The sequence below is a fragment of the Rana temporaria genome, chromosome 3 (assembly GCF_905171775.1).
Source record: "Rana temporaria chromosome 3, aRanTem1.1, whole genome shotgun sequence".
In the NCBI taxonomy this organism is placed as follows: Eukaryota; Metazoa; Chordata; class Amphibia; order Anura; family Ranidae; genus Rana; species Rana temporaria.
In genome coordinates, this window is record NC_053491.1 from 311,801,409 (window position 1) to 311,825,700 (window position 24,292).

The 24,292-nt window shown below is 45.6% G+C and overlaps 1 protein-coding gene across 1 annotated transcript in view; it reads right to left on the bottom strand.

Annotated features, from left to right (window-relative positions):
• The window catches only part of SRA1 (steroid receptor RNA activator 1), a 65,078-nt gene that overhangs the window by 33,940 nt on the left and 6,846 nt on the right, over positions 1 to 24,292 (bottom strand). The window contains exon 2 of the mRNA XM_040344806.1: positions 1,081 to 1,203. Coding sequence (XP_040200740.1) covers positions 1,081 to 1,203 — 123 coding nt within the window. The remainder of the gene's footprint in view (positions 1 to 1,080; positions 1,204 to 24,292) is intronic.

The following is a 24,292-nucleotide window of genomic DNA, read 5'->3' on the forward strand; positions in this document are numbered from 1 at the left end:
TGACGCATTTTGAACGACAATTGCACGGTCATACAACACTGTACCAAAATTATATTTTTATAATTTTTTTCCCACAAATAGAGCTCTCTTTTGATGGTATTTGATCATCTCTGCTATTTTTATTTTTTGCGCTTTAAACGAAAAAAAAAAAAAGACTGAAAATTTTGAAAAATAAAAAAAAACACAATATTTTTTACTTTTTGTTATAATAATATCCCAATTTTTTTTTTTTTTTTTTTTAAGTTTTTTCCTCGGTTTAGGCCAATACGTATTCTTCTACATATTTTGTTAAAAAAAAAAAAAAATCGCAATAAGCGTATATTCTTTGGTTTGCACAAAAGTTATAGTGCCTACAAAATAGGATAGATTTATGATTTTTTTTTTTTTCTAGTAATGGCCGCGATCTGCGATTTTTTTTTGTCAGGCCTGCGATATTGCGGCGTACATATCGGACACTTTTGACACAATTTTGGGACCATTCACATTTATACAGCTATAAAAATGAACCAATTACTGTATAAATGTGACTGGCAGGGAAGGGGTTAACACTAGGGGGTGAGGAAGGGGTTAAATGTATTCCCTGGGTGTGTTCTAACTGTGTGTGGAGGGGGACTGACTGGGGGAGGTGACCGATGCTGTGTCCCTATGTACAAGGGACACAGCATCGGTCTCCTCTCTCCCTGACAGGACGTGGAGCTCTGTGTTTACGTCCCTGCTGTCACCGCCAATCGCGGGTACCTGGCGGACATCGCGGCCGCCAGGCACTCGCATCGGCATCTCAGCGATGCGCCGGGCACAGTGTTTCCCCGCTGCGCGCCCCCAGCAGCACACGCGGGGAATGCACATAAAAGGACGTCCACCCGGCAGTTGAGAGCCACGCTGTGGACAGCTTTCGTCTATAGCGCGGCTCTCAAGTGGTTAATATGTAAATTTGTAGTCAACTCTACATAAGTAGTTAGTTACATCGTTAGTCTGGTGGAAAAATGACAAGTCCATCTAGTTCAACCAATTAAAGTAACACATTTACTGCTTACTGTGATTCACACAGAAGAGCCCACTATGAATCTTACTGTCTCCTACCTGTAGGAGGATCCTGTAAAGGTACTGGTAATCTTTTATTCAACAGTGTACGTTTTCCACCTCCAGATACCTGCAAGCCATAAGAGAATTGGGGAGGGTCATTCCAGCCCTTTTCTTTGTTCCCTGTTAGAAAAGAAAAAATGTGTTACAGGTTTGAAACTTAAAGTACTGCTCTTTATTTTAGTGTTTGTTTCGTGGATAATAAAATTAAAACAGAGAGTAGCCACCCTGCGTCTTTAGAAAGTACAGAGTTTTAGCTGCCTACTACCTCTATTCCATATTAGGCAAGATATAAAATGCCAAGACACATTTCATTACGGCTAAATTAAACACATTAATAATATTGCAGCTTGACAATTTTTAGACGTTGTGGCTGCATTCGTTTTATTTTTTAGGCTCTCTTTCCTTTTCACCTGGTAATCCAGCCAGCAAGTCTTTTATTTTTCAACAGAACAAGCTCTCCTGCAAATGTAACAGATAAGCCCCATACACACTATCAGTTTTCCTGCAGGTTTTTCTCTTCAGGTTTTGCCTGATTGCATACAAATTGAAATTCTTAAGGTTTGACTTCATATTGGATGGTTTTGGTAAACCTGAAGAGAAAAACCTGCAGGAAAACTGATAGTGTGTATGGGGCTTTAGAGTGTTAAGACAAAACATTTATCACTGACAGGGGTGCTTACAATGGTCAGCTTTTATTTATGCATGCAAAATCTGTATCCCAAAAGATACAAAACTTGCTGTAACTGCAGCGTGAGCTGGAGTTTGGTTTGCCTACAGTCTGAAGGACGGTAAACTCAACTGGCCCTTTGTTTGAAATGTTTGGAGACCCCTGCTGTAAAAGGAAGATGCTTATACTTACCTATTCTCGAGGTGTCCCTGTCTGCTGACGTGATCAGTTCCCAGCCGCTGGTTTCAGGGGAGAGGAGGGGGGACAGCTGACAACGGATGCCCCATAGTACCAGACCGGAGCGCCGATTTTAGATTATAGTATGGACTTCCACTTTAAAGAATCTACTACTGGTGGTTTGGTGCCAGATCCCACAGCATATCTTCAGGGATATGGCATCTATGCCTCAATGGATCAGGCTGTTTTGGTGGCAAAAGGGGCACCTACCCAATGTTAGGTGGGTGGTCATCAAAATATGGCTAAAAGTGAGTACACCCCTCACATTTTTGTATTTTTGTAAATATTTTATTATATCTTTTCATGGTGACAACAGAAATTACACTTTGCTACAATGTAAAGTAGTGAATGTACAGCTTAGCTTGTATAACAGTGTATATTTCCTGTCCACTCATAATAACTCAACACACAGCTATTAATGTCTAAACCGCTGGCAAAAGTGAGTACACCCCTATGTGAAATTGGGCCAAATTAGCCATTTTCCCTCCCAGTATCATGTGACTTGTTAGTGTTACAAGGTCTCAGGTGTGTTAAATTTGGTTTTATCGCTCTCACTCTTTCATACTGGTCACTGGAAGTTCAACATAGTTGCATAGTAGGCGATGTTGAAATAAGACACAAGTCCAACCTATGTGTTTGATTATATGTCAGTATTATATTGTATATCCCTGTATATTGTGGTCGTTCAGGTGATTATCTAATAGTTTTTTTAAATCATTGATGCCCCCTGCTGAAACCACCGCCTGTGGAAGGGAATTCCACATCCTCACCGCTTTCGCAGTAAAGAACCCTCTACGCAGTTTAAGATTAAACCTCTTTTATGTCTTAATAAACTCCCTTCCGCGAAAGAGTTTTATCCCTATTGTGGGGTTACCAGTATGGTATTTGTGAATTGAAATCATATTCCGTCTCAAGTGTCTCTTCTCCAGAGAGAATAAGTTCAGTGCTTGCAACCTTTCCTTATAACTAAAATCCTCCAGACCCTTTATTAGCTTTGTTGCCCTTCTTTGTACTCGCTCCATTCCCAGTACATCCTTCCTGAGGACTGGTGCCCAGAACTGGGCAACATACTCCAAATGAGACGGTGCAAAGTCTTGTAGGGTGGAAGTATTATCGCTTTATCCCTGGAGTCAATCTCCTTTTTAATGCATGCCAATATTCTGTTTGCTTTGTTAGCAGCAGCTTGCATGCCATTGCTTAGCCTATCAACTACTAGGACCCATAGGCCATTTTCCGTCCTAGATTCCCCCAGAGGTTCACCCCCAAGTGAGTAGCCTGCATTCATATTTTTCCCACCCAAATTAATTATTTTACATTTTTCTACATTAAACCTCATTTGCCATGTAGTTGCCCACCCCATTAATTGGTTCAGATCTTCTTGCAAGGTTTCCACATTCTGCGGAGAAGTTATTGCCCTGCTTAGTGTCGTCCGCAAAAGTAGATTGAACTGTTTACCCCATCCTCCAGGTCGTTTATGAACAAATTAAACATGATTGGTCCCAGCACAGAACCCTGGGGGACCCCACTTCCCACCTTTGACCATTCCGAGTGTTCCCCATTTATCACCACCCTCTGATATCCATGTACTCATGCCAACGATAAAATGGTGTACAGTAAATGTTTATGGGGAATGGTGTCAAATGCTTTTGCAAAATCCAGATACACCATGTCTACGGGCCTTCCTTTATCTAGATGGCAGCTCACCTCCTCATAGAAGTTTAATAGATTGGTTTGGCAAGAACGATTCTTCATGAATCCATGTGTATTACTGCTAATACCGCACTCATTACTAAAATCTTGTATATAGTCCCTTATCATCCCCTCCAAGAGCTTGCATACTATTGATGTTAGGCTAACTGGTCTGCAATTCCCAGGGATGTATTTTGGGCCCTTTTTTAAATATTGTTGCTACATTGGCTTTTCTTCAAATCAGCTGGTATCATTTCAGTCAGTAAAAATTAGGAACAATGGTCTGGCAATTACTTGACTGAGTTCCCCAAGTACCCTCGGGTGCAAGCTATCTGGTCCCAGTGATTTATTAATGTTAAGTTTCCCAAGTCTATTTCTAATTCTGTCCTCTGTTAGTCATGAGGACAAACATTTCAGTTTTGCTTACTGAAGCCCCCTGATTGGGAATAATACATTTAATACATTCGCCATCTCCCCATCCCTTGTAACCAGATATCCTTCCTCATTCTTTATGGGGCCAATATGGTCTGTCTGCCCTTTTTTACTTTTTATATACTTAAAGATATTATTGAGATTTGTTTTGCTCTCCTCCGCTATGTGGCTTCCGTGTTTTATTTTAGACACCATAACTCCCCCCCTTACATATCTTGTTGCATTCTTTGTAAAGTCTGAATGCTGATAACGATCCCTCCACCCTGTATGTTTTGAAGGCCTTCTTTGCTTTTAGGAGTTAAGCCATCCAGGACTTTTATTTGCCCCTTTAAATTTATTTCCCAATGGGATGCACTGGCTAATGCCCTTGTTCAATATACTCTAAAAGCAAACCCATCTCTTCTCTGTGTTCTTTGTTTCTAAGATTTTACCCACATTTATATCTTCTAGCAAGGTTCGTAGTTTAGGGAAGTTGGCTCTTTTGAAATTCATTGTCTTTGTGTTCCCCTTATGTTTCCTATTTATGTGATTTATACTGAAGCCAATTGACCTGTGATCGCTCTTTCCTAAATTGCCCTGTATTACCACATCCGTGATCAGATGTGTATTGTTGGTAATCAGTAGATCTAGTAACGCCTTGTTTCCAGTTGGTGCGTCTACCATATGACCCATGAATATGTCCTGCAAACACTTTATTCTCGTTGGTTTATGTTTTAAACCCCTGTATTGCATATGTTAGAATCTAATAAAAATTGTCTACAAAAAAAAAAAAAAAAAAATTGTCCTGCAAGACATTTAGGAACTGGCGAGCCTTAGACGAATGTGTGGTTCCCTTCGCCCAGTCTTTGTCTGGATAATTAAAATTGCCCCTTATAAAAAACATCTCCCATCCTTTCTGCTAATGCAAATAGTGATAGATGGCCCATCTCCCCCTCCTCCCTCAGATTAGGGGGCCTATAGCATATTCCCAGTATTATTTTCCCCTTAGCTTCATCCCTTTGGAGCTCTACCCATAAGGATTCCACCTCCTCCCTACTTCCCGTATAGATGTCATCTCTCACATTCACTTGTACATTATTCTTACATTACATCATTGTACATTCATACATTACCCCTCACCCTTTTCTACCCTCTCTAATCTTTGCAATAAAGGGAGTACCCTTGAATGGTTGCCAACCAATCACGAGAGCTGTTGAACCATGTCTCTGAAAATCCCACAAAATCCAAATCCTCCTCGTTAAACAGTATCTCTAGTTCACCCATCTTGTCCACCAGGCTCCTGGCATTACTGAACATGCCACGTAGTCTAGTCTAGTCTACTGTCCTCTTATTTGGTGTTCCGAGATTGCAAATAGGACTTGTTACTATGCTTACCTCGGGTTTATGTGCTTTAGTCAACCTACCACTAATGCCCCCAATGCTACCCTCTGGAATATGTTCATTGCTGACTATCTCTACCTCTGGACCCTCCCCCGTTGCCTAGTTTAAAAAACCCTTATAACTTTCCGGCCATCTTCACTCCCAGCACATCTGCACCCTCCCCATTTAGGGCAGTCCGTCCCTTCTATAAAACTGGTGACCCGCGAAGGGTTTAAACATCCCGGAAAAAAGGAGAATGCTCCTACACGATATGCGACGCCTGGGAGCGGACGTGATTATGATCCAAGAAACACACTTTAGGGAACGGAATCTGCCCCTGTTGAAAAACAGACAATACCCCACGGTTTATCACTCCACCTATGCGAAAGCAAAGTCACGAGGAGTATCTATACTTCTCTCAGCCAGGGTCCCATGGCATCATGGAGACGTTGAACTGGACGCAGAAGGGCGTTACATATTTTTGAAGGGCAAAATTGGCCAAACGCAAGTGACCCTAGCGAACCTGTATGCCCCAAATGACCATCAAGACTCATTTATATCTAGAAACCTGAACAAACTACTACGCTTCACGGAAGGCCAGTTGATCGTGGGAGGGGACCTTAACATACCCCTGATACCGACGGAGGACACGTCGACGGGTACCTCGTCTGGCTCCAGAGAAAGTCGGAAGCGCATACACACGGCGCTCCATTCGGCCCAACTTGTGGACGCTTGGCGTCTTTTTCACCCCGGTGAGAGGGACTATACCTTCTACTCCAGGCCCCATGGGTCCTACTCGCGAATAGACTACCTTTTTGTACCCCACAGACACCTTGACGCGATTACGGAAGTAGAGATAGGATCTATTACCTGGTCAGACCATGCCCCAATTAAGCTGGTATATGCCCTGGCAGCGACACAAACGACTCAGAGAAGGACTTGGCGACTCAATGAAAGCCTACTACAGGACTCAGACACCATGACTGAAGTGGTTAGGGAAATAGGACATTATTTCGACACCAACGGTACCCCTGACAGTGATGCAGGGGTGGTATGGGAGGCTCACAAGGCGGTCGTACGGGGTCTCCTCATTAAGCATGGGGCCAGACTGAAGAAACAGAGGACTGAACAGCTAGACGCACTACTAGCTAAACTGCAGCTACTGGAGACCCAACACAAACAAGCCCCGACACCCCAAGTAGGCTCGGACCTGAACACCACTCGCCGGCAGATCACTGACTTACTACACTATAAGGCCAAGGCAGCTATGCAAATTAGTAGGCGCAATGTCTACGAGTCAGGGAACAAATGCGGAAGGATGCTTGCCCAAGCGATCCGCGCGCAAAACATGGCATCGTACATTCCGCACATAGTCACACGGGAGGGGAAGAAAGTCTCAGTACCACAACAGATCTCACAAGAATTTAAACTCTTCTACTCCAATCTTTACAACCTCCCTCCCACACAAGCGGACATAGACCCGGACTTGACATCTACATACCTAGAGGCCTCCCATATGCCGACACTAACGACAGACATGAGAGAGTCACTAGAGGAGCCAATTACTTTGGCAGAAATCCAAGCAGCATTGAAATCCGCCAAACCAGGCAAAGCACCTGGCCCGGACGGCCTTACCACCGCGTACTATAAATCCTTACTCCAGACACTGGGGAACCGGTTAGTGAGCCTATTTAACTCGGTGGGGTCAGAGGGCGCGTTCCACATAGACACCCTGCAGGCGCAGATAGCGGTAATACATAAAGAAGGGAAAGATCCCAGCCAGTGCGGCAGCTACCGCCCCATCTCGCTACTAAATACCGACATAAAATTGTTTACAAAAATAATTGCTACCAGACTCCAGCGGTATCTCCCTGACCTCATTCATCTGGACCAAGTGGGCTTTGTCCCAACCAGAGAGGCCAGGGACAATACGACCAAGGTGCTGAACCTGATACATGTAGCCAACAAAACAGGGGAACCCTGTGTCTTTGTAGGAACGGACGCCGAAAAGGCGTTCGATCGGGTAAGCTGGCAGTTCATGTTCCGCACCTTGAAACATGTGGGGGTGGGGCGGAGGATGCTTAGCTGGATAACAGCGGCATATACGAACCCAACGGCCAGGGTGAGGGCGAATAGCACGCTCTCTGACACGTTCCCGATTACCAACGGCACCAGACAGGGGTGCCCACTGTCGCCTCTCCTGTTCGCGCTGACCCTGGAACCCTTCCTACAACATGTGAGACAGAACCCGAACATTACCGGGATAAAGGTAGGGGAGGGCCACTACAAAATCTCGGCCTACGCCGATGACATGCTGTTCTCCTTGACCAGCCCCTCGGTGTCCCTCCCGAACCTGATGCAGGAATTCGACTCATACGGTAAATTAGCCAATATGAAAATTAATTTGACGAAGTCCGAGGCGATGGGAGTAGGGGTCCCACAACAGCAGTTGATGCGACTTAAACGAGACTTTAAACTAAAATGGACGGACGTGGCTCTGACATACTTAGGGACGCGTATCTCACCAAAACTTTCGGACATATACAGGCTTAATTTCCCCCCCCCTACTTAAGAAGATACAGCAGCTACTAAACGGTTGGACTACGGGACTACATTCGTGGTTCGGAAGGAACAGTATTCTAAAGATGACCATTCTCCCGAAATTTTTATACTTACTGCAGGCACTCCCCATTCATATACCGACGTCATACTTTAAGCAGACGCAGACGGCATTTGGACGGTTTCTATGGGCTGGGAGACGTCCTCGAGTACATAGGACCGTGCTTTCCCTACCTAAGTTGAGTGGAGGGCTAGCTATGCCAAACTTAAAAACGTACTACCAAGCAGCACATTTAAACCGACTTATAGATTGGTGCCGCCACAACTTACTTAAACTCTGGCCACGACTGGAACAGGCGCAGAGTGAGATCCTACTAAAGCATGCCCCGTGGTGCCATAACATACAACAAAAGGACGTACAATGCCACCCGCTCATAGGGAACACCATTAAGGTATGTGCTAGACTGCTGACGCAGGGTCGCTTTGCATCGGAGGCCTCGCCCATGCGCCCGATTTTGGGAACCCCCGGCTTCACACCGGGAATTAGAGATGCCAGATTCATAGCCTTGCGTGAGTCGGGACACTTTCAGGCCTCACATTACAGTGAATCGGGCAGGTGGAAGACGTCAGCTCAGCTGATGGACCACTTGGGAATTTACCAGCTAGACTTCATGAGAACATGCCAACTGAGCCATTTCCTACGAACTATGACTCCCCCACCCGCGGACCAACCCCTTACATGTTTGGAAGAGATGTGCGTGGAGACGGGAGCGCTACCCCACGCGCTCTCGTTGCTACACACGATGCTTGTTGAGCCTCCGGAGGGTTACCAGATCCCGAGCCTTGGGAAATGGGAGCGAGATCTGGGAAACAAATTCACATCCAATAAGAGACAGCATATCCTCATGTTTACGCACAAGTCCTCGATTTGTACTAGGGTCCAGGAGACCAATTACAAACTACTGACGAGGTGGTACAGAACCCCGGCTGTACTAAATAAATTGTTCCCAGACACATCAGACTTATGCTGGAGGTGCCAGACGGAAAGGGGCACCTTGATCCACATATTCTGGTCATGCCCACGCATTAGACCATACTGGGGAGAGATCAGACGAATTGTTCAAAAATTCACGGACCGCAAGGTGCCGGATGACCCGGCATATTTCCTCCTCCATGCGACGGACACCCCGGCGCGGATCTATAAAAAGTCCATTGTTAGACACCTGGTGGACGCAGCTAGAGCCTGCGTCCCGCTGTGTTGGAAATCACCACACCCACCGACATTAGCCATGTGGCTGAAGAAGGTGGATGAGATTAGCTGGCTGGAGGATTTGGTACTGTCCAAACAAGATAGAAACGAGCTATACTCCCAAACGTGGCAAATGTGGACAATGTTCAAATACTCAGAGGAGGGCCAGGCCCTCAGAGGGGGATCTCCGAACCCCCAGGTAGATTGAACGAACCATGTTCACCCCCAGAGCTCTCCGGGCTGATTAGGAGAACCCGCACCGGGAAACTGCCAACCGACGGCGGATGTCCATGGCCGCGACCCCCCCCCCCCATCCCATTCTCTTTTCCACTCAATCCTCTTACTTCCTCTCTCTTCTTTACCTGCTGGACTGCTCACTGAGCAGATCCCGCAATCTTTCCTCTGTACTCTCGGCTCATTTCACTCCTAGAAAACGAGAAAAAGTGGGAGGCTGGGCCACGAATCCATGATATAAAGTCGCAGAAAGTGTCACATGAATACTGTTGAGATGCATACTCATCTTATGCTGTTACTGTTATGTGAACCTGTTAGCATCAGCAGATGTACTGTTTGTATTGTGGTCCGTGTGGACCGGCCTCATGTGGTATATAAATAAACAATTTAAAAAAAAAAAAACTGGTGACCGACTGAGAAGTCAGCCCAGTTCTACAGGAACCAAAACCCCTCCATACTACACCAGCTCCTCGACCACTTGTTTACTTCCCTAATCTCCCTTTCTGGTGTGGCTCGAGATACCGGTAGTATTCCTGAGAATACTACCTTAGAGGTCCTTTTCCTCAATTTAGCTCCTAAGTCCCTAACATTCTTCTTTGGGACACTCGATCTGCCTCTGACTTTGTCATTGGTGCCAACATGCACCATGACAGCCGGGTCTTTCTCAGCTCCTCCCAGTAATCTGTCCAACAGATCCGTGATGTGCCAAACCCGAGCGCCCGGTAAACAGCATACAGTTCGGTGCTTCAGGTCTTTGTCATAGATTGCCCTCTCTGTCTTTCTAAGAATTGAGTACCCTATCAACAGAATCTGTCTATCCTTTCCCTTCGCTTCCCCCCCAATCTCACTGGAGGAGTTCTTCCCCTGGCAGCTAGGAGAGTCCCTCAGCTCCAGCAGTGCTGGTCCCTGACCGGTTTCACCATTATCACTCAATGGAGTGTACTTATTGGGATGCTCCAGCCCAGGATCGGCCTCCCTGGCACTTCCCCCATCTACTCGTTTCTAGTGCATGCACCTCTGTCGCCACCCGCATCTGTGCTGGCCCTTGCCAGCACCTGCCAGGGATGTTCCCAGCTCTTCTTTAGTATGGAGGGTCTTCTCAGTGCTGACAGTTGCTTCCCTAGATTAAGAACCTGGGCTTCCAGGCAAACAATGTGCTTACATTTTGCACAGCAGTATTCGCCCTTGATCAGATGATCAAGGAACACATAAATGCCGCAAGATGTACATCGAGTTGCATCTCCACATCCGCCGGGCATCGTACCTACTGATTTAAAGGGGTTGTAAAGGAAAAAAATAATGTTTTCCCTAAATAGCTTCCTTTACCTTAGTGCAGTCCTCCTTCACTTACCTCATCCTTCGATTTTGCTTTTAAATGTCCTTATTTCTTCTAAGAAATGCTCACTTCCTGTTCTTCTGTCTGTAACTCAACACCGTAATGCAAGGCTTTCTTCCTGGTGTGAAGAAAGCCTCTTGAGGGGGGAGGGCGCGAGCAGGAGTGTTAGGACACTCTCTACTACTCTCTGGTGGGCGTCCTGACACTCCTGCTCACCCCCTCAAGAGGCTTTCTCCACACCAGGGAGAAAGCCTCGCATTACGGTGTTGAGTTACAGACAGAAGAACAGGAAGTGAGCATTTCTCAGAAGAAATAAGGACATTTAAAAGAAAAATCGCAGGATGAGGTAAGTGAAGGAGGACTACACTAAAGGTAAAGGAAGCTATTTATGGAAAAAAATAAGTTCCTTTACAACCCCTTTAATGAGGGTTGGGGGATTATACCCTGTCCAAATTACCCAACAAGTAGCTTACTGACACTAATACTGAACAATACAATACAATACACAGGTATTTGCCGCCCACGTGCACTCGCAGCACTCGTTTACTTACAATACACACACTCGCACTACACAGGTACTCACAATGTACTAACAACATGGCACCTCATGGCAAAGAACTCTGAGGTTCTGAAAAAAAATTGTTGCTCTACATGAAGATGGCCTAGGCTATAAGAAGATTGCCAAGACCCTGAAACTGAGCTGCAGCACAGTGGTCAAGACCCTGAAACTGAGCTGCAGCACAGTGGCCAAGACCATACAGGCGAAACTCCAAAAATTTGAATATCGTGCAAAAGTTCATTTAATTCACTAATGCAACTTAAAGCGGAGCTCCACCCTAAAATCATACTTTGCTTCAGTAGCTTCCTTTAAATAGTTTAAAAAAAAGTTCTGTGTGAAAAAATGTTTTTACTTGCCTGGAACACCCTGTTGCTAGGCATAATTCCTAATCTGCCTTCTTCCTGGACCGCGGTGGTTCTCCTATCCTACCTAAGCTGCACAGACTCCTGGGCAATGAGTGTCATTTCCCAGGAGACTGTGCGCTTGTCTTGTTTACCGCGCCATGTTCAAAAAGGGCACAAAGCCCTTACTTCTCATATACAAGATATATTGGAAAGGGGAGTCATTCAGAGTTTTATTGGAGCGTAGATTGTATTATTACTGTTGCAACGGGGTGGGACGTTCCTCAGTCGCTGCCCGTTGCCATGACAAAAGAATAAAACTGCACTGCGAGCGCGTTCTACTGCGCACGCGTGAGATGTAGGTTACCCAGCATCCACCGCAAGCAATCCAGGAAGGGAAACGAACTGGGCTTCAAATGTCCACACACATAATGGATTCGGCTAGATGAGGAGAAGAAGAAAATAAGGCAAGTGTGGACCAATATTACTTTAACGGCTGGGGAGCTATTGCCATCTTATGGGGACTATGTTATGTGACAATTACAATCTTGCTAAAAAAAAAATGTTTTTTTTGACCAGAGCTCCGCTTTAAAAGGTGAAACTAATATATGAGATCGTTCAAGCTGCGATTTGTCATAATTGTGCTGATTATGGCCAAGAGTTTATGAAAACCCCAAATCCTCAACCTCAGAAAATTTGAATATTGTGAAAAGGTGCAATATACTAGGCTCAAAGTGTCCCACGCTAATCAGCTATTTAAGCCATAACACCTGCAAAGGGTTCCTAAACCTTTAAATAGTGTCTCAGTCTCGTTCAGTAGGAATCACAATCATGGGAAAGACTGCTGACCTGACAGTTGTGCAGAAAACTATCGACACCCTCCAAAAGGAGGGAAAGCCTCAAAACGCAAAATAAGTTGGATGTTCCCAAAGTGCTGTATCAAAGCACATTAATAGAAAGTTATGTGGAAGAAAAAAGGTGCACAAGCAGCAGGAATGACCACAGTCTGGAGAGGATGGTCAGGAAAAGGCCATTTGAAAGTGTTAGGGACATTCACAAGGAGTGGTCTGAGGCTGGAGTCAGTACATCAAGAGCCACCACACACAGACGGATCCTGGACATGGGCTTCAAATGTCGTATTCCTCTTGTCAAGCCACTCCTAAACAACAAACAACAGAAGCGTCTTACCTGGGCTAAAGAAAAACAGACCTGGTCTGTTGCTCAGTGGTCCAAAGTCCTCTTTTCTGATGAGAGCACATTTTGCATCTCATTTGGAAACCAAGGACCCAGAGTATGGAGGAAGAATGGAGAGGCACACACTACAAGATGCTTGAAGTCCAGTGTGAAGTTTCCACAGTCTGTGTTGATTTGGGGAGCCATGTCATCTGCTGGTGTTGATCCACTGTGCTTCATTGAAGCGGGAGTTCACCCAATTATATATTTTTTTATCTTTTCCCCTTAGATGGATGCTCGTTTTGTCTAGGGGAATCGGTTAGTTGTTTTAAAATATGATCCGTACTTACCGTTTTCGAGATGCATCTTCTCCGTCGCTTCCGGGTATGGGTCTTCGGGAGCGGGCGTTCCTTCTTGATTGACAGTCTTCCGAGAGGCTTCCGACGGTCGCATCCATCGCGTCACTAGTAGCCGAAAGAAGCCGAACGTCGGTGCGGCTCTCTACTGCGCACCGACGTTCGGCTTCTTTCGGAAAATCGTGACGCAATGGATGCGACCGTCGGAAGCCTCTCGGAAGACTGTCAATCAAAATAGGAACGCCCAGTCCCGCAGCCCATACCCGGAAGCGGCGGAGAAGATGCATCTTGTAAACGGTAAGTACGGATCATATTTTAAAACAACTAGCCGATTCCCCTAGACAAAACGAGCATCCATCTAGGGGGAAATAGTGTCATGTGCGGGTGAACCTCCGCTTTAAGTCCCGAGTCAACACAGTCATCTACCAGAAGATTTTGGAGCACTTCATGCTTCCTTCCGCAGACGAGCTCTATGGGGATGCTGACTTCATTTTCCAGCAGGACTTGGCACCTGCCCACACTCCCAAAAGCACCAAAACCTGGTTTAATGACCATGGGATTACAGTGCTTGATTGGCCAGCAAACTCCCCTGACCTGAACCCCATAGATAATCTATGGGGCATTGTCAAGAGAGAGATGAAAGACACGAGAACGAACAATGCAGAAGAGCTGAAGGCCGCTATTGAAGCATCCTGGTTTTCCTAACACTTCAGCAGTGCCACAGGCTGATGGCTTCCATGCCATGCCGCATTGAGCCAGTAATTGCTGCAAAAGGGGCCCAAACCAAGTACTGAGTACATATGCATGCTTATACTTTTCAGAGGTCTGAAATTTCTGTAGAGATACCCCCGGAGGAGCCGCTGATTAGATTTGGGATTGGCGTGTTTAAGTTACCTCTATACTGTGTCTAAAGGTGATGGTGGTGCTGAGAGCAATGATAGAATGTCCAGGACCGTTGATTGCGTTTTCAAATGCTTTATTTTCCCAGTCAAACACGACCAACATGTAACTTGAGGTAGACAGGATAGGTTGGTGAAGGAAGAGCAACTTCACAGTATCAGGCCATGGATAGTAAAGGCAGTCCTGCCCTTTAGCAATGGTAGTTGTACTCTCACAGGCCTGGCAGCCAGAGCATCACTTAAAGCTTCTGGGAAAGGAAACAAGTCTCTGCCACAGACTTGGCTCTAAATTAGATCTGAATGTCCAGATGAGACCTCTGCCACAGGCCTAGTGCTTAGAAGTTAGTATGGTACAGCAAATCCTCCCAGTATGTCTTTGGGGTCACCGACTGACAGCTTGAATGTGACCTGTCAGTGTCCGGTGCCCAGATCCCCGGTGGTTCGTTCAAGCCCTGTTGGATCACCTGCCTCCGGGTTCTCCTCAGACCGATCCCCCACCAAACAGCACCCAGCTTGGGATCTTCTCAATAGAAGTGGAGGCCCAGTAAGTCACTGGGGCCCCTTTGCAGTATACGTTGCTCCGGGCTATGAGAGCCCAGAGTCAGGAACTCCGCGTAGCATGCGGCCCCGGCCAGGTAGGCCATAGTGGTGGGGCCCGTGATGTGCACACATCCTAAAGGTGGGTGCCGCACCTGGAACCAGGAACCCGCTAAGAACCCCGAACCACGGCCTCCGCCACAGAAATACCCCTCCCTAGCATGCCCTGCGAGGGAAAACTCTTCCAATTGGCTGCTGGGAAGAAGCGGCTCCGCCTGGACCCCTCCGATGCCACCTGCCGCCTAGAGATGAGACTGCATCTCTGGGGCACAGACTGACCCACAGGACAAATCCAGATTTGGCGACAGCCAAATTTGTCAAATCACAGAATGAGAGCAACATAACTCTCTCATTCTCCCACTAAATTTGAATATAGCACCTGTACAAAAGTACACAGGCGCTACATTTTTCTATGTATAATCTTTGTTTTATTGATTGCATGTAATATTCTAATTTTCTGAGATTGTGGATTTGGGGTTTTCATGAGCTGTAAACCATAATCATCACAATTATGACAAACCACGGCTTGAACTATCTTGCTTTGCATGTAATGAGTCTCATATATTAGTTTCACCTTTTAAGTTGCATTAGTGAAATAAATAAACTTTTGCACGATATTCAATTTTTTTCAAGTATCACCTGTACAGCGGTTTAACAGGACAGGTTCCACTCAGAACAGGCCTTGTCATGGTCAAAGAAGTAAAGTGCACGTTTTCAGCGTCATATCCAGAGGTTGCCTTTGGGAAATAGACATATGAGTGCTACCAGAATTGCTGCAGAGGTTGAAGGGGTGGGGGGGGGGGGTCAGGCTGTCAGTGCTCAAGACCATACACTGCATCAAATTGGTCTGCATGGCTGTCGTCAAAAAAAGGAGCCACTTCTAAAGAAGATGCACAAGAAAGCCCGCAAACAGTTTGCTAAAGACAAGAAGACTAAAGACATGGATTACTGGAACCATGTCCTGTGGTCCGATGAGACCAAGATAAACTTATTTGGTTCAGATGGTGTCAAGCGTATGTGGCGGCAATTAGATGAGGATTAAAAAGGCCTACAGTCAAGCATGGTGGTGGGAGTGTCATAGTCTGGGGCTGCATGAGTGCTGCTGGCACTGGGGAGGTACAGTTCATTGAGGGAACCATGAATGCCAACATGTACTGTGTACTGTGACATACTGAAGCTAAGCATGATCCTCTCCCTTCAGAGACTGGGCCGCAGGGCAGTATTCCAACAGGATAACGACCCCAAACACCCCTCCAAGACGACCACTGCCTTGCTAAAGAAGCTAAGGGTAAAGGTGATAGACTGGTCAAGCATGTCTCCAGACCTAAACCCTATTGAGCATCCTCAAATGAAAGGTAGAGGAGTGCAAGATCTCAAAACATCCACCAGCTCTGTGATGTCGTTATGAAGGAGTGGAAGAGGACTCCAGTGACAACCTGTGAAGCTCTGGTGAGCTCCATGCCCACGATGGTTAATGCAGTGCTGGAAAATAATGGTGGCCACACAACATATTAACACTTTTGGCCTCATTTGTACATTTTCACTTAGGGGTGTACTCACTTTTGTTGCCAGTGGTTTAGACATGAATGGCTGTGTGTTGAGTTTTTTTGAGAGGGACAGCAAATTTACACGATTATACAAGCTGTACACTCACTGCATTACATTGTAGCAAAGTGTAATTTCTTCAGTGTCGTCACATGAAGATATAATATATTTACAAAAATGTGAGGAGTGTACTCACTTTTGTGAGATACTGTATACACACAGACCAATTAGCCACATCTTGATGACCAACCACACACACACAGTATCTATATAAACACGCACACACACTATATATATATATATATACATACACACACACCTTACAAAAATCAGGCATCACAGTATTGTACATATACACATACTTCTTTTTGAGCCAGCATCTTCAATTCCTTGCAGAGACAAGGATGATTTAGTCCCCTAGCAGCCTACTCACTCACATCATGCTTTAAGGCAGGGGTGCCCAACCACTGGCCTGCGGCGTCCTTTGATGTGGTCTGCCAACTCCTATTTTGGGATGGCAGGTCAGTAAGCCCAGATCGTGGGTTTCCGATCCTCCATCCCCAAGCATCAGTGTGAAGAAAGGAGGCGGCGCTAGAGGAATCAGAGCCAATGCTTCCTATATAGCGCCGGCTCCTGTCACAGGCAGAGTGATATCAAATGTACATCTGGGACAGGAGCGATACAGGAAGCATTGGTTCTGCTCTCTACTGCAGTCGCATGTTTCCTCCAGCGTTCCTGTCACAATGATGCTCGTTATTGACGGGTCGGGAACCCGCGATCTGGAACAGCAGCCACCAGGGATACCCACCAACTAGAGCTGGCCGATTTTGGCTAAAATAAGAATCACAATTTTTTTGCTTAGAATAAAGAGCACGATTCTCTCACCATTCTCGCGGCGTAACATCATCTTTCACATTATACAAAAAAATTGCGCTAACTTTACTGTTTAGGTTTTTTTTTTTTTAATTGAAGTGTATTTTTTCCCAAAAAATTGCGTTTGAAAGACAGCAGCGCAAATACAGTGTGACATAAAATATTACAACAATCCCTATTTTATTCCCCTAGGGTCTCTGCTAAAATGTGTGTGTATGTATGTATGTATGTATGTATGTATGCGTGTATGTATATATACATATATACACACACACACATACATATACATACACACACACACACACACACACTTTTGAATCAGAACTCCTGGGATATTTTTTTTTTTTTTTTTTCAAAAAGTAATTATTGCATTTTAAAAGATCATATAAAAGATATGATCTTTGTCATTCAGTCATGACAAAAAGAGAAGGGAAGTTGCACAAGCAACCAACACGTTACTTGCAGAGTAGTCTAAGCATCTAATAAACGAATCAGAATGTGGCATAGTATACACATGAAACTCGAGAGAACATACAGCGACTATCATCGTCTAAGCGGTGAAGAATTGGTAGGATCTTGTAAAAGACTAAAGGCCTAGACCTGCAAGAGACAATAACGTAGCAGAATATAAAAAAAGAAATACCGGCAAAAAGGGATAAAACTAAAGTGGAGGGGGGAGGGAGCACCAAGATCCATTGGACGTTATAGGGGGGGGGGGGGGTGCAACCGTTCTTCCTGTAATCAGTCAGAGGCGGTGGATCGGGCATCCAGCGAGGCAGCCTCTCCCGAGAATGAGGGCAGAGGGGATTGAAAGTACGAGAAGGAATACTGGTCAAACGTAGCTAAGTCCTCAGGAGATAAATTGGAGCGGAAGTGGCAGTGAGAAGAGGTCCAATTCTTCAAGATAGCCCTTTGTGCGATAAGAAGGCAGAGCCAGACTTTATAAGCATGCGAGCGGTTCGGGTAAACAGGTATGGTTGAGCCATCCTGTTGAGACCATTGGAGTAGTAGGGGGTCCCAGTAGCCAAAGATGAGGAGCAGTGGGTCTTTGGGCAATTTCAGCAGGGTAATTCCAAAGATGTAGGCCAGCACCTGGTCCCAGAAGGTAGATATGTAGGAGCACGCCCAGAAGCGATGTGCCAATGAAGGTTTTGGTTGGTGGCATAAGGGACACTCAGCTCCGTTTTGATGCTTTGCGGAATGGAGGAAGGGTATGTGTGTGCCCGGTGGAGAATCTTCAGTTGGGTTTCTTTCCAGATTTCGTTCGGGGTCAGTCGCTGGACTTTGTTGAAACCCTGCAGCATCTTGTTTATCAGGTCGTCATCCGGAAAGTCTCTTCCCCAGTTGGCTGCGGAGGAGGATGCCAGAGGGGGGTAGTCTTTTGGATCAAAGGTTTGTATATGTCTGAGATCTTATAGGACCCCTCTAAAAGCAGCTGGTCGGTAAAGTTGGGAGAAAAGCGTTTACAGGCCTCATTGCAGGTGGCCCTCAGATAGTTGACGCATTGCCAGAAGTGGAAGGCATGAGATTGGGGTAGATTAAAAGTCGTGGCGACTTTTGCGAAAGGTAGAGGACGACCAGTGGATGCATCACATAAAGAGGCAAATTGTGCGAGACCCTTTTCCTGCCAGATTTTGAAGGGTCTGTGGTCCAGGCCCGGGGGGGGAACTTGAGTTGCCTTGTATCGGTAGGTGTCTGGACATGAATGGGGAAAGCCTGATGCCGCGTACACACCATCACTTTATGTGATGAAAAAAAAATGACGTTTTTAAAAACGTCACTTTAATTGACTGTGTGTGGGGGAAAACGTCGTTTTATGTCTTGTAAAAAACGACCAAAAAAAATTGAAGCATGCTTCAATTTTATGTGTCGTTTTTCAAAAGTGCACTTTTTACTTCACAGAAATTGACCGTGTGTAGCAAAAAACGTCGTTTTCTAAGACGTTTTTTCATCCACGCATGCCCAGAAGCTACTTATGAAGCAAGCTTCAATGGTAAAACGTGGTGGAACGTAACCTCACTTTGCAAGATCATTGTGAGAAAACGATGGTGTGTAGGCAACTTCGTCTTTGAAAATTGAAGTTTCAAAAACGTCATTTTTTACTTCACAGAAAGTGTCGTTTTTTTTCATCACATAAAGTGATGGTGTGTACGCGGCATGAGGCTCTTCCCGATTTCCCTCCAGGCGATGACTGTGTCTCTGAGCAGTAGGTTATGCTGGAGTAGGGGGGTGATCAACTTCGACTTGCAGTGGAGAAGGGCCACCAGAGAGAAAGGGTGTGCCATAGCAGACTCAAGGGGATAGTTAGAATACCTTGACGATTGCGATATCCAATCTAAGCCGGTTCTCAACAGACATGCTAAATTATAGGTTCTAACATTTGGGAGACTAACACCCTCCCTCGTGTCTGGGAATAGAAATAGGAAGAAAAAGTGGGGAACCCACTTGGAAATCGCCCCTTCCCATAATCATTGAATACCTCCCAATCAATTATCACTTTCCCCGGCGTTTTTCTGCGATTATGTCTAATCTGAGATACTCGGCAGAAATCATTTGGGGTCTAAAGCCATTCGCCTCAATATTACCAGCTGTCACCAAAAAAGCTCTAAGGAATGAGCAACTGTTAAGAATCAATCAACGATCGACAGTCAAAAATTACACGCATTTACCCCAACCTAAGCACATATCATGCGCTTTGGTCAATACAAGGTCGGCAGTAAAACACTGACAAGAAATCCATGATTTCATTCTACAAAACGCTTTAGACCAGGGGTTGACAAATTTGCTTGGAATCTAGGAGCCAGGTAAAAAAGTTAGGAGCCAGAAAACGTGCCCCGTCCCGACGAGCTTGGCGCGCAGAAGCGAACACATACGTGAGCAGCGCCCGCATATGTAAACGGTGTTCAAACCACACATGTGAGGTATCACCGCGATTGGTAGAGCGAGAGCAATAATTCTAGCCCTAGTCCTCCTCTGTAACTCAAAACATGCAACCTGTAGATTTTTTTTAAACGTCGCCTATGAAGATTTTAAAGGGTAAAAGTTTGTCGGCATTCCACGAGCGGACGCAATTTTGAAGCATGACATGTTCGGTATGTTCGTAACATTATCTTTCATAATATATATAAAAAAAATGGGGATAACTTTACTGTTGTCTTATTTTTTAATTAAAAGTGTAATTTTTTCTCAAAAAAAGTGCGCTTGTAAGACCGCTGCGCAAATACGGCGTGACAGAAAGTATTGCAACGATCCCCATTTTATTCTCTAGGGTGTTAGGATAAAAAATATATATAATGTTTGGGGGTTCTAATTAGAGGGAAGAAGATGGCAGTGAAAATAGAGAAAAATAACATTAGAATTGCTGCTTAACTTGTAATGCTTAACTTGTAATACCAACGGCCACCACCAGATGGCGCCAGCTCACATCTGGTGGTAATAACTTGTAATACCAACGGCTCACCACCAGATGGCACCAGCCCCCCTTCCAAGCCAAGTCGCCAGGACCCTATTTCTGGCGCCCGGGATTTGTCGAGCCCTGCTTTAGACTGCCTTTTTATCACAGAAAGCTGGCTCACAGCCGACTGTAACACCATTCTAGGAGAATTGGTGCCAGAGAATTATCGCATTCTAACAGAAAACAGAGTGGGGCAAAGAGGAGGAGGCCTGGCGGTGATCCACAAAACTCACCTCTCGATCACTAAACCAGGCCTTCAGTACTCACTTCCATTCATGGAAACCCTCCTCTGCAACTTCAAACAAATCCCCAGGACACTGTTCACATACTCCTGTGCTATAGACCACGGGTCCAAAAACGCACCTGCTCATGTCATTGACAGAGTTCATCTCCACCTATACCCTAAACACCAAACATCTCCTGCTGCTCGGGGATTTTAACCTCTGGGCCAACTCCTCACAGGACCCCGTCGCCGACGCCTGCATTGACCACTTGGAAGGATTAGGTCTGCAGCAACTAGTATGTGGGCCCACACATGCTTCAGGTCACACGCTCGATCTCATTTTCAGACAAGATCTGGAAATCAATATTCTGGAAAATGAGCCGCAACCATGGACTGATCACCATGCCACTAAATTCACAATCAACATAAACGCCCCCCCCCAAAAAAACGGTAAAACCGGTGACAACACACTGGACTAGATCTAAGAAGAAGCTCCACTCGGAACTCTTCAAAACTACATTAGGGAACAAAATAAAAACAATCCGACTACATCAAACAGCCACAGAAACTCTTGATGCTATAAACAAGTCTCTGCTACAGTCAGCCGACTTAGTAGCGCCAAAACGCACAACGTGCATCCGGAAAAACAACTCCAGCTGGTTTAACGACCAGCTGTCGTTGCTAAAGCAAGAGCGCAGAAGAGCTGAAGCAGCCTGGAAAAGAAGCTCTTCAGAGGAAAACCACACCATTTATAAGATAATAACCCAAAAATACCATAAAGAAATCTTTATTGCCCAAAAAAAATTTTTTCCCAATATTATCACAAAAGCCCTAAACTGCCCCAATGAACTCTTCAATCTAGTTACCAAGACCATGAACCCAGTCTGTCTAGAAGCCCCCAATTCTGATTCACAAGAATTTTGCAACGAATTATCGGATTATTTCATCAACAAAATTGAAAGAATCCGTGAAAGCATTCAGCAAAATACAACTTCCATCTACCCCCCCCCCCCCTAAATCACAGACCTAATACCCCCATAATTCCACCACAATCACCTAACTTCACTCTAAAACCCATTTCCATCGATGCCACTAAAAATATCATCAGGACTCTGCGAAATAGCACAGCGCCCAATGATATCATCCCCACCAAACTGCTGAAAGAATGTGCCGATATTTTGGCTCCAGCTATCATGCAGCTCATAAACCAGTCATTCAAAGAGGGCGTGGTGCCACCCTTGCTGAAACAAGGTATAATCAAACCAATTCTAAAAAAAAACACCCTCGACCCCAAAGACCCTAACCACCGTCGCCCCATAACAGGCCTGAATGTCTTCTCCAAGGTAATGGAGAAAGAAGTTGTACAACAGCTACAACATCACTTAGGCCCCGTACACACAGATGGACAATCCGCTGAAAACGGTCCGCCGGACCATTTTCAGCAGACATGTCCGCCCGGAGATTTCTGTCTGATGGTTGTACACACCATCAGACAGAAATCCGCGCGTAAACAATACGCAGGGCGTGGCCGCGCCGACGTGGGCGCCCTTGAAGTTCAAATCTTCCACGCATGCGTCAAATCAGTACGATGCATGCGAGGGATGGCGGTCGGTCGGACGTGTCCGGTGAGTCTGTACAGACGACCGAACACGTCTGACGGACAGGTTTCCAGCGGATAGATTTCTTAGCATGCTAAGAAATTTGGATCCGCTAGAAACTGTCCCATCCGCCGGACAATTGTCCGGTCGGGCCTACACACGACCGGGTCTGTCCGCTGAAACTGTCCGTCGGACAAATATCAGCGGACAGATCCGGTCGTCTGTACAGGGCCTTAGACACCCATAAATGACTTGACCCATTCCAGTCCGGTTTCCGTCCGGGTCACGGGACAGAAACAGCACTGCTCAAAATATGAGATGACGCTCTAGAGGCCGCAGACGAAGAAGAATCTTGTCTTCTAGTACTGCTGGACCTAAGCGCAGCTTTTGATACGGTAGACCACGATTTATTGCTGACACGGCTAGTCGAAGTAGCCGGAGTTGCGGAATGTGATTTATCGTGGTTCTCCTTCTTGGAAAACCGATCACAAATAGTGAAACTTGGCCCTTTCACTTCTGAAAAACGCACAGTGTCATGCGGAGTCCCCCAGGGATCCCCTCTGTCGCCTGTTCTCTTCAATATCTATCTCTGCCCTCTTTTTGAAATCATCAGCAACCAGAAGTTACTTTACCACTCCTATGCAGATGACACACAGCTATATTTTCGCATCTGCAACAGAAAGGATCATTATCTCGGACTAGAGAAATGCCTTTCTTTGATAGAAAAGTGGATGACAAAGTTTTGTGCTCTTTTGCTCTCCTGTTTCAGGCCAATCGAAAGATTCATCCCGCAACAACATGGACGCACCTGCCCATTCTGGGTCAATCCATCACCCCCAGCACCAAAGTCAAAAGTCTCGGAGTCATCTTCGACACCTACATGACAATAGATGCACAAATAGGGTCAGTAGTCAGCAGATCGCACCATCTGCTGCACCTTCTATGCAGACTCACTCCCTTTATCCCAAAAAAATACATAGCAGTCGTGGTGGGGACACTTATCAACTCCAGACTTGACTATGCAAATGCCCTCTATCTTTGACTCCCAAAATACCAAATCACTCGTCTGCAAGTCGTTCAAAATACGGCTGCTCGACTTGTGACTGGGAAAAAAACATGGGAATCAATCTCACCTTCGTTGAGATCCCTTCATTGGTGGCCCGTAAAAGACAGAATCACTTTTAAAGCACTCTGTCTAACGCATAAGTGTATTCAAGGAAATGCCCCCCAATATCTATGCGAAAAACTAAAAGCTCACAACACCAATCGCGTTCTGCGATCCACCAACCAAAATCTACTCCAGATACCCAAAGCCAAATACAAGTCCAAAGGAGAACGAAAATTTGCTGTCCAAGGACCCAGACTATGGAACGCTCTACCAACCACCATCCGACTGGAGGAAAACCACCTGGCCTTCAGGAGAAAGATCAAGATCCATCTCTTCTGAGGGCCCAGGGAATGGATACCAAGCACCCAGAGGCGTTTCAGTTTGCATGTGTTGCGCTATATAAGTTTCTCACTCACTCGCTATGCGGGGTCTCCTGCCTTGCCATATAAATTTGGAAATAGCCGATTCAATGAGCTTAATGTCTTTATGGCGAAGGAGCAGAGGAATAGTTTGCATCGGGTACAGTAACCTGGCAAAACTGACCATTTTCACGAGGTGACATCTTCCCAGGAGCGAGAGGGGCAGATCCAACCAGTTCACCAGTTCCTGAGAAATTTTAGAGATCAAAGAGGAGTAGTTTAAGTGGTACAGAGAGGAGGGCATTTTACCAATTTTGATGCCGAGGTACGTGATATGGGATTTAGCGACAGAGAAAATAGAA